The 16,567-nt window shown below is 52.7% G+C and overlaps 2 protein-coding genes across 4 annotated transcripts in view; both read left to right on the forward strand.

Annotated features, from left to right (window-relative positions):
- Window positions 1-8,066, forward strand: part of RNF43 (ring finger protein 43) — a 58,077-nt gene extending 50,011 nt beyond the window's left edge. For 2 of the 3 annotated variants that reach the window (XM_050981621.1, XM_050981620.1), the window contains one exon: window positions 5,062-8,066. In XM_050981621.1, the coding sequence (XP_050837578.1) occupies window positions 5,062-5,105 (44 nt within the window). In that variant the 3' untranslated portion in view covers window positions 5,106-8,066. The remainder of the gene's footprint in view (window positions 1-5,061) is intronic. The other variant, XR_007779077.1, reaches the window with a different exon arrangement.
- A 110-nt stretch (window positions 8,067-8,176) lies between these two features.
- On the forward strand, window positions 8,177-10,757 carry SUPT4H1 (SPT4 homolog, DSIF elongation factor subunit). The gene is made up of 5 exons (XM_009094644.4): window positions 8,177-8,344; window positions 8,861-8,967; window positions 9,071-9,126; window positions 9,318-9,371; window positions 10,370-10,757. The coding sequence occupies exons 1-5, from the start codon at window positions 8,267-8,269 to the stop codon at window positions 10,435-10,437; spliced, it is 363 nt and encodes a 120-aa protein (XP_009092892.1). The 5' UTR covers window positions 8,177-8,266; the 3' UTR covers window positions 10,438-10,757.
- Window positions 10,758-16,567: the final 5,810 nt, after the last annotated feature.

A 16,567-nucleotide genomic window follows, 5' to 3' on the forward strand; every position in this document is an offset into this window, starting at 1 on the left:
TGCAGAAGTGCCTGACACTGCAGATAGGTGATAGGGAGGTTCTTCCAAGGCTTGGAGGGATGCTGGTGTTTGGAGAGATAAGGAGGCATCAGGGCAGAGATGTCTCTGGGTGCAGGGAGCAATAAGTGCAGATGCCCTCCCAGGGCACCCCACATGGAGAGAGCCCTCCTGGCTCACGGCAGGCTGCTCAGGGCTTGCTTTGAGCTCCCAAATGAACCTGGGAGGGCTTCAAGAGCAGGAGTCTGTACACCTAAAACAGGGTGCTGGGCATTGTGAGGTCTGTGCCAGGATGCTTCTGTGTTTTTGGAAATGGTCCCAATGGCCCCAATTGGTGGCCACCTCCTGATGGCCCTCTGACCCCCACCCAGAGCCAGTGCCAGCTGCTTTGAAAAGCACACCAAGCCTTCATTCCCTCTTCACTCCCCATTCCAGCAGGTAGAAAGACCAATGTATCTTAAAGTGCTGTGAATCTATGTCTGCTTAGTGCAGCAGCTTCTGTGGATGCTTTCAGGACCACCCAGAAAGTCAGAATTCCCTTGCAAGATTGAGAGACTGCACAGATTCAGGATTTAACTTTATTAAGAGCAGAGGACAGAGCACAGAGCTTGTGCAGGGCTTATGCAGAAAAGCCACCAAGTTGAAAACATTGGTTGACATAACACAACCTCTGAATTATAATCACATTGGTTCTTTATCTTGAGAAAGGTATAAATCAATAGATAAGTAAAAAAGAGCAAAGAGCAATCTCAGTAGATAGTCCCATGCAAGCAGGACACAAAACACAGACAAAGAGACCAAGGAAAAATGCATTTCTGCCTCCACATAAATGGCTGGCATAAGGCTAAAAATATAAGTGGATGAATTAGAAAGCCCAGCTTTAAATTAAAGTTTTGACATAAACTTCTCAGAAACCCAGTTTAAAAGAAAAGCAAACAGTGGGACCCTGTAATTCCTAGATGAAATTACAGAGAGGGAAGTGTGTGTTTCTTCTGGTGGCATGGGAGACACTGCACTAAGAAGAGTGTGAAGTCCAGTGACGAGTGACACAAAAATCCCCAGTTGCACCCGAGTGGGGGGTGGAGGGTGGCATTCGGGTTATAATACTGTGTCAGCACAGGCTGCAAAGAGGAGCCTGCATAGACAGGAGAGTCTTAGGAGAATATTGCTAAAATAAGCAGTCAAAAGATGCTTTTGGGCACTGGGATCATGCACAGCCCCAGAAAAGGGCTGGTCAAGCAGCAGGGCAGAGAGGGCACTTGGAAACTGCTGTTCAAAGCCAAGGTGTGGCTGGAGAAGGAAATCAGAACAGAGCTGGATGCCAAGTGAAGTACAGAGCCATGGAGAGACAGGCCAGGGAATATTGCTGTGAACAGCTTGTGTAAAGCAGACTGTTAATGCAAACATTTTCAGCTGCATTGGAAGGGAGAAGGCTGCCTGGGGTTCTTCAGATCTAGGGAGTGACAGAAGTCTGAGGGATGTTCAGGGGCTGTAAGAGAGAGCAGAACAAACTGCCTTTATTGCATTAGTGATTACCAGGAGTGCTTGGGGAGGTTCTTACCTGGCACAGCTCCATTCAGGGCAGGGGGGGCAAAATCCCTCATGAATCAAATCACCAGTTTGAGCACTTTTGAAATACAGTGGAGAGTAACAAATTGCCAGGGTTACAGATTACCCACTGGGCATCCTGCAGGGCTCAAGCACACAGCTGATAAATCCTGAATGTGGACTACAATCTCTTATCTGTGCCCAGACCAAGGAGGAAGAGCTGAGAGCAATATCAGCTGGAAATAGCTGAAGCCAGAGAATGATGAGCCTGACTTTCCAGCCAAGCAAATTGTTAAAAATTCAAATACAGGGTCTATCTTGTAGGCACATGGCTGAATGTGAAAACCAGGGGAGGAGGCAGCCCAGTTTTTGTAGGGAGAGGTGTCACCTGGCAGATCTTTTAGGGGAAGGAAGCTCTGAAAGGATAAAAGGGAAGGTGCTCCCACAGGTAAATAACTCACTGAAAAAGGAGACAAGAGTGCAGATCAGACTTAATGGAGTGGAGTTAGAGAAGGAGAGAAGTGGAGTTCTGCAACTGTATGAACCTTCCAGCAAGCTCATAAATATCCTGGACAAGGAGAGGAGATAGCAAAGTGTATAACATATAAAATCCATCAGGATGTCAAGCATTAAAACTGGATACAGAGTGTTACAGGAGGATCTGCTGCTGAGCTGTTGAGTGAGAGAATGGTGGATGAAATCCCCTGTAAGTAGCACAAAATGCCACACATGAGCAGAGCCACTTTAAGTAAAAGTCACAACATTATTATTATCATTATTGTTGTTATTATCATTATCATTAGCTGGCTGGGAACTATGTGGAACAAGCAGAAAGTGCCTTTATGCAGCTGTGTAAGCCTGTGGTGATCTCACAGCTCCTGATCACCACAAGGGGTGGAAAAAGGGAAATAATTTCTGCCGCCTTGGAAGAAGGGCAGAAATGTATCTGGCACAATCCCAGCAATGATTTTTTTTTCTGAGAAAATAGAAAGAATAGTGAGACTTTCATGTGGGAAAAAAAGTGATCAGCAGAGAATAGGGAAAAGAGGATATGAAATAAGGAGAGCAAAGGAGAAGGCAGACAAGAGAGTGCTTAGAACAAAGTAATTGATGGCATCAAACAGGAGCCAGAAGCTTTAAAACACCCAAAAGGCAACACATGGTGTGTAGTGAAATTGGTGCTGGTTGCCCCCAGGATGTAGATGCCAGAAGTAAAATGGTTTTGAGAGCCCAGATCAAGAGGTAGCAAATGCAGAGATGCAAATCCACCCTCTGGCTCAGGAAGTTCTTAAACCAGGGCTTCCAGAAGCTGCTGGTGCTCCTGTGGGATGCAGCACCTGCCAGGTGTGTGCTAACCTCACCCAGCTGCCCGGTGAGGCTGAATCTTGGTCCACAGCCTCTGGAAAAATTCCACTTGTGCAGGCAGTGCCATGCACTGGCATCGCAGGGAATAACACTGTGGATCCCAAAGAGCCTTGCATGATCTTGGAGTACATGCCTCTTCCTTGAGCACCTCCATCAGCCCTTCTTGGCGGGCTTTGCATAAAGGTGCATCCCCGACTCTTCTGTTGCCTGGAGAGACCACACCTGGGAGTTGTGTCCCTGGAGAATCAATCCTGGAGCAATGCTCATGGATCCTCTTAAGGGAAGACAGACAGCTGGCAGTGAATTCCAGCTGGATGGCTTCCTGAACCGCCCTGGCATGCCCGGGAAGCGTCCCAGAACAGCCACATTACTGCAGCACAGGCTGATGAAATCTCTTGATTTCTCTCCATGTGAAAGCTCACCTCCTGCAGTGCTCTCACCATCCTTCCCATCTCCTCCCTGCTGCTCATCCTGAGTCCCTTTTCCTGCCACATCTTTTAACCTTACTAGGGAGAGGGAAAAGGATTAGAGGGTAAAAACAGATCACCCTTGAGAGAACATGATTTCTTTGGTGTCATAAGGGTGTGCTCCAGGTCGTTGCCCTGCCATGGCTAGTCTACCAGCCAAGGTTCTCTGACCTCTCCCAGTTTGTGATCTTTTCTTAGCACAAGCAGGGGACACTTATGCAGGCACAGCTTTTAGAAAATATTTTAGTAATGCTATTTGAGACTGAAGGCATGTGTACGCAGAGGGCTTGAAGCTGGACAGTCTCTTTTTGGGTTGCACATAAGCTGGTGACAAGGGAAGCAGTTGGAAATGGTTTATTCCACATACTTGTGACCCAAGGCACAAACGCAAGAGATGCTTAAACTCCGTCTTCAGGAACTATGGCCACGCTTCCTCATGTGTGTACGTGTAAAACATCATGTGCATTCATTTTCCCACATTGATTAGCTACACTTTTCCAAGCAGAATCTCATTTTTTTGTTTTCTTCCCACATATTTAATTTTCAAGGCTCTGCTCCTACAGCTGGAGCAGATATATAGGTGAAATATAACCAACAAGAATTTGTTGTGATTGTTCTGAAAAGCTGTTTTGAATTGCCCTCAGTGAATCTATAAGAGGGCATTTTGTTCCTTTGATCTCAGAAACATTCACGAAAAGGGAGATAGGAAAAATAACGCCTGTATGCCTTTGCTGGGCAAGGCATACGCTGACCTTGTGTAAGAGTTCTGGACAGGCTTGGAGACATCTGGGAAGGGACTGTGGTGTGTGTGACAACAGGCAGTGACTTAGAGAGAAAGGGGTTGTCTGGAGCAGTGACTTGGGTGTACCTTTTTAGGCAGCCCTTTTGTTGCATGTTTCCAAGTAAACTGCCCAGCACCTGCCTATCAGTAATTCTCCAGGGAGAAGGAGCTGGCAAGAGCCTGGGCCTGAGCTGGGCTCAGAAGCAATTTGTGCAACCTCTCGAACACTGTGGAACATGTGTCATTCCTGTCTTGCATCACTGCTCTCTGCTCTTACTGCCTGGAGTTTCTGTTGCCCCCTGGCTCTGTGACATGTGAATTGGTGTTATTTTCTGTTCCTAATAATTTTTGAATCAGCAGTACAGATTTTCACAAAGAGCAAACATTAAAAAGCCTCAGAAGTAAACACCAAGCAGTGATGTGAATCCTAGGGTTCTCTAAGCCTGCCTCCTCTGAAATATGTGAGGAGTAGATTGATGTCTTAAGATTTTATTGTACTTCAGCTCAGAGGAATAAACTGGCTGGGAGGTGGCTAGAAAATTCCCTCTGAAAAACTGAGAACAACTTCCTAGAATCATGCAATATTCTGAATTGGAAGGGACCCACAAGGATCATCCAGTCCAGTCCCTGGCCCTGCCCAGGACAGTACAACAATCCCAGCCTGTGCATCCCAGGGAGTGTTGTTCAAACACTCCTGGAGCTCTGGCAGCCTCAGGGGTGGGACCATTCCCTGGGGAGCCTGTTTCAGTAGCTTAGTGGCTTTTTTAGTAGCTTCCACTTAGTGGTTTTTCCTTCAGCATCTGTTCTCTGGATTGCAGGGTCAAGGCCCCAGCCACTGCAGAGCCTGGGAATGTTCAGCCAGGTGTAGCTGACACTTTTCTTTCTCCTTTTCTTTGAATGCAGCATCTGAAGAGGAGGTCCAGGATGTCCATGAACACTCAGTTTAATAAAACACTGGCCTGTTTGCTTGCTGGGAGTTGGAGTGGACACAGATGTTGATGGAGCTGCTCACATGTGGCTCTGCCAGCCCTGCCCTGCTGAGACACAGACTGGCAAGAGCAATGGGCCACTCATGGTCTCCTGACACGTCTCCATGGTCACACAGACAGACCCCTGCTCTCCGGGCTGTCTCCTCTGGAGGCACAGGCAACCCCTCGTCATCCCGTGGCACCGCTCCGAGCTGGGCAGGGCTCCCAGGGAGAGCTCACCGAGTGAGTGCAAGCTGCTATTTTGGCGTGATCATGCCACAGAAGGTTTTGCTAAACACTGCAAAAATAAACAAGCCTTCAAGACCAAAAGCTGCAGAAATTACTTTCTGTGGCCTGGTAGCTCCTGACTTCATTTCCTCACTTAGGTCAAAAGCCAGATTTCTTCAATTAATTTTTCCATGCTTATTTCAGACACAGGAACAAGCTATTCTCCATCTCACCGCTCACAGGGCTGCCCTGCAAGGTGCTGCTTCTGACTTCAGTGGAAACCAAGAGATCTCATCACTTTTGGTCACCTCAATGTCCCTCAGCTGATGCCATCTCGGCCATTGACTGTTTGCCAGCAGCAGGAGAGGGGAAGACACAGAGACATCAGCATTTCTGGGAAGGAGCTGGGTCAGACTCCATTGCAAAGAATCCACCCTCTCATCTGGCAATGTGAACAAAGTCTCTCACTTACCCCCTAACTCCTCCACCTACTCTCAAAAAACTGTCATGGTCAGCCCTGTTAAGAGCATATTTCAAACATATCTTAGATGTCCCCATCACAGGAGTCATACAAAATCCTGGAGTTCATGTCGTTCCTGCTTCTCTCATTCCTCTCATTCTCCCAAGACACAGCAAAAATTCCTAGCAAAAGCCTCCATAATAAATGAAGAGCAGAGCCCTATCCATCACCCAGCCTAAACTTCATATTCTGAGACTCCTGAAATCCTTCAAAAGGATTTTTCTGTCTTTTCCAACATTCTGATGATGCAGGGGTAAAACTTGAGAAATCATCAGGCTATAGTTTATTACATGCCCCCTCCCCCCCATTTATGAATATTTTGGATTTTTCTGAATGTCACTAGTTTTTATTTCCTACATCTCATAATTTGCAGACATTCAAGCAAAATAAAACCTGCCAAATTCAAAACATAACCCATGCAGCTTCCTAACAGCAGAGAATCCTTGTCAGGTTCATTGCCCTAAATGATCAGTCAGGCCAAAGAATCAGCCAGATTCCCATGTGAAGTGCACGTTTTTGTGGCACCAAGTGCTTCCAAGCACAAGGAAGCATTGGTGAGGATACAACACTGGAGCTAAAGATAACTCTTAACAGTTTGAAACTTGGGATGTAGGGACAGACTTTCCCTTCTGCTCAGTAAAGCTTCCCGTGTCTTTCTTTGAAGCAGCAGCTTCTCAAGAGAGCGCTCTGGTGATGTAGTCCCAGTTTAGGATAATCCTCTGCCTTCCTTTGTTGGTGGGAAAGGTTTTTACAGGGTTTGCTGCCCTTAATCCTCGAAAAAGGCATCTTTGTCCCAGCTGCTAATCAATCCCTGACAGTCAAGTGATCAGCCAATAGCACTGTTTTAAACCCAACATTATTCCCTTGTAGTGCTCATTCCTTGTCTCCTTGTGACCAGGCCCCTGTGGGACCTTTTCAGTCTAGGGAAGAGCTGAATTTCCTTTTTCAAAGCACCCAGCCGAATTAGATTCAGACCTTTCCAGGCTCTTGTTTGTCCCACAGCGCAAGCAGAAGACACAAGCTCAGAAAGTTTTCTCCTGTGCAGGGAAGTCAGTCTTAAACTAGAGGAAAAATCCAGGAGTGGGTCTGGACTCACCCCACTGGGCTTCCTGTGCTCCTGGTCTGTGGTTTGTCTGAACCAGGTCCCTGTGTCCTTGACCATCCTGGAGGGCTCAGAGGCTTAACAGAGGGGGAGGGTCATGAAGTCAGGGTGCTCCCACTGCTTTATTTAGGAGTCAGGAAGGCAGAGAGCCTCCAGGGATGCATTTCACTGCTCGAAAGAACAAGTGCAGCTCTAAAGTTCTCTCTTTCCCTCCTTTTCCCTAACAGAAGAGGAGATTCCTGAAATTGTGAGAGCCACGAGCTTGTTTGGGAAAGCTGCACCCTCTCCACTCCCCACTGCAGTAGTACCAGGCTGCCAGGGCAGCACCTGCTTCCAGGTGTCTCCCTTCCCCGACCTTACCGCTGCTGCTCCTGTTCACATAGGAAATCCTGGAGTGCAGGTCTGCCTCGGTGGGGGCTCAGGAGGAGGAGAGGGAGGAACTGTCGGGGAACTTGGGTTTGAAAGATCTTCTTCAGTAGATGGATGACTATCCTTGGCTGCCTGAAAGGGAAGAAGCAGTATCTGAGAAAATAAGGAATGGTTCCTCACAGTTCTTTACCTCTTGCTTCCGGGTGATGCTTTTGAGTGTTCGGTGCCTGTGGGCTCCACCTTGGAATTTCTCCAGCATTCTTGCAGTGATGCAGAGGTTATTTTCCTTCTTTGCATTCCAGGTCACAGCTAAAAACTGATGGAAGCCAGAGCATCCCAAGCTCCCTCTATCCAAACTGAAGGCCCAGTCCTTCTGCTGGGACCCCCTTCCCAAAAGCTCCCACCCCCTGAACTGGGCATATGGTCGGGCTGCCTGGTTATCTCCCCTCCTGCACAAATCCTTCAGATCCTTCAGAAATGTGAATATCGGTTCGTTTTTTTGTTGCTATTTGTTTCGTTTGTTTTGTTGCTGAATCTATCCTGGCTGTCGAGGTTTGGGAATAAATTATGACCCAGGAAAAAAAAAAGACCACACACGGGGGAAAAAAAAAAAAAAAAGAATACATTTTATATATATGCAAAATTGTGTATTTATGTCCGATAAACACAAAGATGTGTGAATATGCTGATGTGCTCAGAAATATATTTATTTACTAATATATTTATCCATGTACTGGTCTGCTGCCTGCCTTTGTTCTTTGAGCGAGTAGCTCCGCTCGGGCCCGGCCCAGCCGTGACAGAAACCCCGCCCGCCACCCCCGCTCGGGCCCGGGGCGGGTCCGTTCCCGTTCCCGTTCCTGTTCCTGTTCCCGGGGCGGGTCCGGGGCCGCTGCGCAGCCGCAGACTGAGAGCGGTGCAGCTATGGCCGCGATCTCGCTGGAGACCGTCCCCAAGGACCTGCGGCACCTGCGCGCCTGCCTGCTCTGCTCCCTCGTCAAGGTGGGACCGGGAAGGGGCTAGGGACAGGGGCCGGATTGCTCCACGCCGGCTCCGGACCTTCCTCCGCCCGGCTTAAGCCTTGCCTCCCCTGCCGAGCCCTTTTCCCCTCCCCCGGCACTCCCAGACCCAGCCCCACGACGTCGGCTCGGGCCTCCTCACTCCGGCCCCGGCCCTTCCCTGCGCCGGCTCTATTTCCTCTCGGCCCCGGTTCGAGCCTTTCTGCCCTTCCCGACCCTTTCCGACCCTTTTGGCCTTCCTTGTCCCGACCCTTCCCGACCAGGCCCCCCTCCCCGGCCTGGTCTGTCCCTCCGACCCCGGCCCGGCCTCCCGGCTCCTGCCACGGCCTTTCCCCGCCCGGGCCTCCCTCCCTCCTCTGCCGACTGCAGCCTCTGGGCGATTCCCGTCCGCCCCGGCCCTGTCCCTGAATGCTCCTTCCCGGGGATCCCTCCTTTTCCCCGGCCCCGTGTCTATCCGGCTCCCGACTGGTCCCGGTCCCCAACACCTGTGTTCCCTTAGACCATCGACCAGTTCGAGTATGATGGCTGTGACAACTGCGAGACTTATCTGCAGATGAAGGGCAACCGCGAGATGGTCTATGACTGCACCAGCTCCTCCTTTGATGGGTGAGTGGGGCTGGGCCTGGCCGCGGTCCCCCAGGAGCCTGGGGGCACCCAAGTGGTGCTGTGGGGGCCAGGAGACATCCCCTCACTGCCATCCCTCCTGCAGGATCATCACCATGATGAGCCCTGAGGACAGCTGGGTCTCCAAGTGGCAGCGGATCAGTGAGTAATTTGGGAGCTGGAGATCCCTTCTCTGCAAACTCTTCTCAGGGGCAGTGGGAACTGCTGGTTGGGATGTGGAAGGCGTTCTGCCTCCCCAGTGAGGGGACGTCTGCACAGTGAGGGGACATCTGCACAGGAGGTTTCCCACCTGGCTGCTCCATGTGGGTTAACTTGGGTTTTATTTCCTGCAGGTACCTTCAAGCCAGGTGTCTATGCAGTGTCTGTGACTGGCCGCCTGCCCCAAGGTACCTGTGTGATGGAGTCAGGGTTTGGGACTCTGAACACTGCATAGGGAGCATGCCATGTGGGTGATGGGATCAGCAAAGGTGTGATAGGATCAGCAGAGGTGACTGTGAGGAGGTGCTGGACTAGAGAGGGAGTTTTAGGGTTCAGCGCTGCACCTGCCAGAAGTTTATATTGTAAGCTGCTGGCTAAAGCCTGGCTATCAGAGGCATAAACTGGAACTAATTAGTGATTCTGGAAAGTGGGCACATCTCAAACCATTCACCTCCAGGATAACATGGAGATTTGTTCATAAAAAAGGGTTTTGCAGAATGGGGTGCTGTTGTGGCAATCGCAGTGAACACACCCCTCCTCCTGCACTAAGGGCTTATGCCATGGTGGATTTGTGTGTTTACAAATGGAGTGGAAGGTGCAGAGGATTTGCTTCATCTCTGGAATGCAGAAAGGGCATCATCCATCCAGCTGAGTTCTTGTCCAATATGTTGTCCCAGAGTAGACTCCTAACCCAGTAGTGAATCCCAAACCCCTGGGGTGAAAGCTATGCCTGTGTCTGGAATCCCAGGTTTCTTATTTCTGACTAAGCTCTGCATTGGGAAGGAGCTGGAAACATCACGAGGCCGGAAGCTGAGGCCTTCTGACACAGCCCAGGCACATCTGAAATACCCAGGGTTAGGGTTTCAGTGGATATCAGGGAAAGGTTCTTTCCCCAGAGGATGGTGAGGCACTGCACAGGGGATGGTCACAGCCCTAAGGCTGGCAGAACTCCAGGAGTGTTTGCACACTGCTCCCAGGAATGAACAGGGTGGGATTGTTGGGTGTCTGTGCAGGGCCAGGGAGTGGACTCCCGTGATCCTTGTGCATCCCTCTCTTCCAACTCAGGATAGTCCATGATTCTGTGAAGTGAAGGTGATTGTCCAGTTCTACATGACAGAACCACCAGATGTTTCCGGGGCTCCTCATTCCAGGAGAAGACTGAAATGGGTTTGTCTCCTTCCTGCAGGGATCGTCCGAGAGTTGAAGAGCCGTGGAGTGGCCTACAAGTCTCGGGACACAGCCATAAAAACCTGAAGGGCTTTTGTGCTGCCTTGAGATCCCAGTGTTGCGTGGAAGAAGCAGTGGGCGCTGCTCCAAAACCTCAGCTTTATCCTGTCGGGAAGTGGGGCTGGACTCTGAGTGTGCTGGCTCAGCTCCCCTCGCTCAGTACCTCCAGACTCCACCACACCACAGACCAGAGACATTTATCTGAGCCTTGACAGGGGGGAGGGTGTGAGTAGAGCTGGGAAAAGGTGTTTAATCATGATGCCCAAACTTTTTTACAATTAGTGTGGGAAAGAGGAGATTTAGGAAATAGCTGTGTAAATAGTTTAATAAAATCCACTGCCTGGTCACGGCTGAGTCCAGCTGTCACTCTGGTTTCACCACTGCAGGGGCTCACACTCACCCCTCTGCCTGTGCCACACCGTGGAGCCTGCAGTTGTCACTGCTTTTGCCATGGGCCACATTCCTGCCTTGAGAGCGAGATCCTGTCCTGGCTGCACGAGGTGTCCTTCCATATGGGAAACCTGCAGCTGCCAGCTGGATGGAGCAGAGATGGTGGTCAGGCCAGTGCTTCCTGTGGAGCTGGTTACATGGAGGTCACAGAGCCCTGGGCCTGCAGGTCCATTACAAGGGACTGGTATCAGGATGGAGCTTCCAGGACCATCCACTGGCTGTTGCTGGGCTCCAGGGCAGGCAGAGCAGGACAAGCCCGTTGCTGATGTGGCTGGGAGGCAGCACAGGCCTTGAGCACGGGTGGGGTGGACAAGCAAGGGTGGAAACATCCACCCAGCCGCCTATTGGGTAGATCTGACTGTTACAAGTGTCAGTTACAAGTGTCTGTAACTGTAGGAACTCCTGAGGGATTTGGCCTTCTTGATTTACTTTGTTTCAGTTCAGCAGCAGTCTTTGATCAAGAAGGGCCGAGTCCTCAACCAGTAGCTCTATGAAATAACTTTTGGGTTTTTTTCCCTGAGATGATAATCCTGGAGCTGGAAAGGTCAAGTTTTGTTTTCTGGAGACAAGTAATAGAAAACCAGTAGAGCCTGAGAATTGCACTTGCTCTGGGATGAGAGCAGCTGCACCACAGGGAATTCAGGACTGGCTGAGGAGTCACACTGCCAGGAATGCAGAGGTGATGCTCTCCCTGCACTGCTCTAGTTTGTAGAGCTGGCCATGAGAAATGAGTCCTAGGTGCCCCAGGTCAGACAGAGCATGGCCTCCTGTGGAGATCTGGAGCAGAAATGTGGTGGTAGAAGCCTGGAGTACAGGGAAGCTGGAGGGGAAGGTGCCTTAAGCCACCTTTTGCATAGATCCTTGCAGATGTGGTGCTGAAGTAATGAGTATTTGCTCAGTGCAGACCAGGGCCAAGTCAAGTCCTTGCTGGGCTCTGAGCTCCAGCAAACGTTTCCAGGTGCAGGTCACCTTTTGTGGAAAGAGCTGAGAGCACATCGGCCCCTGGTCTGGGGATTGGACTCTCCTCTTGGGTACAGGGAGCAGCAGGTTTGGTTCTACAGTCAAAAGGGGAGTTGACCATGACTTTTGCACATCCCTGGTGAAATCAAAGGCTTCAAGCTTGCTGGGTTGCACTCTGGGCAGAAGATGGACCTTGGGAATTCCCAACAGGCCAGTGGGACAAGAGATAGGACTGTTCCAGCAGGCCAGGGCCTGCCTCTGCAGGATGCTTGGGTTTAGGCATTCTGGGCATGCACCTCTGGGCTCTGGAGGGCAATTTTGCCCCAGCTGTGCCATGAGTGGCACAGCATAACTTCAGATCCCCCCCAGATGCATTCATTCTCTGTGGAATGGTCTGGGAAAGCTGCAGCCATGGGCTGTCTAGGCTGTCTGGGCAGCCTGACACGTTCAACATGGCAGGGGGCAAGGAGAATGAGGTGAGTGGCTCTTTCTCCAGCTGGCTGGAAATGGGTTTGGGGAGCAAGGGTTTGGCTCCAGCCAGGCTGGGAGGATGTTGGATGGCAGATCACCCCCCCTGCCACGCCCAGCCCCGGGAGCCTCACGCTGGCAGTGCCACGGGGTGGCAGCACGGTCTTGTGCTGGGGCTGGGGAACTGCTGGAGACCGACTGAGGCACAAGCTCCATTTTCTGCTGTTTTACAGCACCTTTCAATCCAACTGCCTTCCCCTGGCTGCAGGGAATGGCCAACAGGACCCAAGACCTGGTCCCATGGCCCATTATGCAAAGGAGGAGACGAGAGGGCTCTGCACAGGACCCTGAGCAGGATGGGCTCGTTTGACTGGGATTGCTGTGGGGCTGAGGCTCTGAGGTTCTCCTCTCCCTTCCTGGCAAGTTGCAGTCACCGCTCAGGGCTGGGAACTTTGCTTAGGAAATTGTCCCCAGGGAGTAGTGTGCACTCTAACTGTGCCTCTCAGGGAAACTGGGGGGGTTTGGAAACCCTGCAGAGACCTCACCCCTTGCTAGAAGCCCAATTGCTCCAGGATATGTAGAGGTAAGACTGGCCAGAGCTGCAGTGCAGATGCAAAGGAGCCACCCGAGTGAGGAAAATGAAGGTGGTGGTCCTTGAAAGCTGCACCTCCTGTGCCTGTAGTGCTTCCTAGAACGCGGTGCCTCTCACCAGGCTGGCCCCTGAGCCCATTCTCTGTGAGTTCCCTCGCCGCCCATGCCGGGCCTGCAGCTCACGCCGCACAGCTCCGGTGATTCTCTGCTCCCGCAAGGCTCCCAAAAGCAGCCCTTCAGTGAGAGTCCAGCCCTGGAGCTGTCTGGGGTATGTACAAGCAAAAAAAAAAAACGATGCAGAGCTTTATTGGCTGCAAAAAGTAGGGCAGGGAGCTCTCACGTTGATGAAATGGGAGGAAAAATGTGCGGCAGCAGCCGGAGTGGGAATCGGGAGAGAACAGCATCAACGGGCTGGGAGCTGAGTCAGGACGGCTCCTCCCCCTGCACCAAATGACGCTTGAATGTTTTAGCTAGGCCCGAAAATGCTGCAGGTTTGGCATCCCGAGCAGCCTGGCAGCTCTGGGTGGCAGGGCCAGGGCAGGAAACACGAGCTAGTGGATTTTCGTGCGGGTTTTGAGAACCGATACCCTGGCTCTCCCTGCGGACGAGAAAAGCGACTTTCCAAACCGCAGAGGCCTCAGTGCCTCTGCAGAGGCAGCTGCCAGGAAATGCCTGTCCCCACCTGTGCGGGGCCCCTCTGGCGCTGCCCGGGGACGGGGACCTGCCCTCAGCCTCTCCCTGGGGCCACCTGGGCTTCAGGTGAGGGGGACATGTACGAGCCACACTGAACCTTGCCCAGGGGGCCGAGGCAGGGCGACCTTCCCATTCTGTCCCCAGAGCTGCTCTGTGACTGCTACACTGAGGTGTTGCCGGCACTGGCAACAGCACCATGGAATTGTGGAATGGTTTGGGCCAGAAGGAACTTTAAAGACTGTCTTGTTTCCTACCTTGCCATGGGCATGGACACCTTCCACTGTCCCAGGGTGCTCCAGCCTGGCCTTGGGCACTGCCAGGGACCCAGAGGCAGCCACAGCTGTTCTGGGCACCCTGTGCCAGGGCCTGCCCACCCTCCCAGGGAACAATTCCTTCCCAATATCCCATCTAACCCAGGCCTTTGTAAATTGTCTCTCTTCATCTTTCCTGTAATTTCCCTTCAGATACTGATTAGGTCACCCTGAAGCTTCTTTTTCCATGCTGAACAATTCCAATTCTTTCTCTTTCCTGGACTTTCCCAGGTGTCTTTTGGCCACCCTGTGTGCCTGGGGGAACTGGTTACCTCAGGGATGTGGAAACCCTTGGGGACAGCTGGTAGGGGTGGGGGAAAAGCCCCAAACAGACCCCAGCTTAAGACTGTTTTCCTTGGAAACTGGCTGAGGAGACCTTGGCAGGTGGAGGTGATAGGAAAGGTGACCTGAGTTGTCCTGGTACCTGGAGTGAAATGCTGCTGTAGCGAGGATGGCAAAGCCTGGGGCATGCCAGGAATGGGTGCCCCATCCTGCCTGTCACCTCCATGTCGGGGCACATGGGCAGAAGCCACCAAGGCCCCGTGTCTGATGTGGGGAGAGGAGGCACCCAGGGCGAGATCTGAGCAGCAGCAGGAGGGGGGCAATTTTTTTAAGTGGGGAGGTGGGGAGGGGGCAACCTACAAGAGCTTTCAAAGCATGGCAAGTACAAGGCCCAGCTGCCATTTGCCCATCCCAAGGGGACCCTGGTGCAGTGGGTTGGAGGCAGGTGGGCAAGGAACTGGGATGTGCTCCCTGCTCATGGATCTGTAAGGAAAACAGGGAGCTCCCATGCATGATGGGTCCTCTGGGTTCTTTCCCCTCAGGAACTGTGGTGGAAGGAGGAGGCTCTGCCTTGTGAAGGGGAGAGACTGGTGTGCTCCTGACAGAGGCCTGCAAACTGCACCTGGAAGTGGAATATCCACCTTTTGTGAACTCAGGGCTGTCTGCAAAGAGCCCCAAACTGCTTCATGGTGGATACACCTCCAAACCCATGGGTCTGCCCACAGAGTTGGGGTTCTGGAGTCTGGTGGGGGGTCCCAACCCTCCTCTAGACTGAGATCTTTCACCTCCCTGGTTTACTCCATCCTGGGAAGGGAGATGCATAGGGTTGGGCGGGGCACAGGGAGTCTCAGCTCGGTAATGGAGGAGTCTGGGAGTGCTGAGGGCACATGGCAAAGTGAGACCACAGCTGAAGTCCAAGGAGGGATTTGAGAATCTGATAGTATCTTTGTATCCCCAGCTCTCCCAGACCTCCTGCTGCATCCCAGGTGGCACTTGTCCTTCCCTCCTCCTGGCCAGCTGCATGTCATCCAGGCTGATGTTGGTGCTGGGCTGGAAGGGGCTTTTCCCCTCCAAAGGAATGGTTCTTCTGCATGGCAGTAGCAGAAGAAACCACCGAGTGCCCAAACAGAGCCCTGGGACTTGTTTTGGGAATGGACATTTCATCTCTGGTCCCCAAACAGCCCAGGTGTGTGGCACAGGGCAACACATTCCAGTGGCTGCAGGATCCACCCCCTTGGCCAGGTGGGGGCTTTGGAACTGCATAGCTAGCCTGGAAAGGTGCTGGAAGGTGCCATCAATGCCTGCTTCAGGGAGATGCTTCTTGGCAGCCCTGACTGCCTGTCCCCCCTCCTCCATGTCTCTTGCCCTCAGAGATGCTCAGCTGTTCCTGCCCCTTGTCTTGGGAGGACCAAGGTCAAGGGACAGCAGGGTTTGTCACAGCAGAGCTCAGCCCTGCACCTTCTAAGTCCATCCTGCCCCGGGAAATCCACAGCCCAGACTCGTGGTTCTCATCCCTCCTTCCCGGTATCCCTACTGGGCTCTGTCCGACAGCATCCTCCATCCCAGGAAGAGGGGGAAACAGGAGTCGCCCATCTGCAGCAGCGGATGCTGTGGGGGCCCCTCCAGCGCCGCCGGACCATGGGGTCCCTTCCCCCCCGCGTGGCCGGTGGCAGCAGGTGCCACGGAATGTGACGGAGCGGCCCCGGCCCAACCCCCCCGCGCCCGCCATTGGCGCAGCCGGGCCGCTGATTTTCTCCATATTTGGGCAAATCCAGAGCCGTGTCCCCCGCCCGCCGCGTCACTTCGCCTTTTTGAGGTTTCCCTTCGCTCTCTCATTTGCCTCCCGCCCGCCGCCTCCCTGGCCCGGCAGTTTCTGGTTGAGTCACTTTTAACGGCCCCGGCTCCTGCCCCGGCTCCTGCCTGGCCTCCGGGGCACCGGCGGGGAGCGGGCAGGGGCGTGGGGCTGGGAGCACTCCGGGAGCTCCCCGGACATCCCGCGCAGGGCCTCATCCCGTGCCCGGTGGGGAAATGGGGCTCGGCCCACGCCCGTACCACAGCTCCTCTTTTGGGTGCAGGGGTGGCCTCTCAGCCGTGCCACAGGTGCTGCAGTTCTTCCTTGAAGGTTTGCCATGATGGTGGCAGACCATCCTCTTCCCATCCAAAAAGCTCTCAGGGGCAGTGCCTGGCGCTCCTGAGTTTTTGGTGCTGCAGATATCCCTAGCATCTGTTCTCCTGGAGAGAGAGGGCTCAGAGCCCTCTGTCCCGGGGGGTTTTAGGAGGTCACTCTTTGCACTGTCAAGCAGAGAGAAGAGAGAGCCATGCCCCCCGCCCCCGTGCCTCTGTGCTCTCAGGGATATGTGGTGTCATTAGCCTTCACTGTGAACAGGTGGCCTGACTGAGAT

The sequence above is a fragment of the Serinus canaria genome, chromosome 19 (assembly GCF_022539315.1).
Source record: "Serinus canaria isolate serCan28SL12 chromosome 19, serCan2020, whole genome shotgun sequence".
Lineage (NCBI taxonomy): Eukaryota > Metazoa > Chordata > Aves > Passeriformes > Fringillidae > Serinus > Serinus canaria.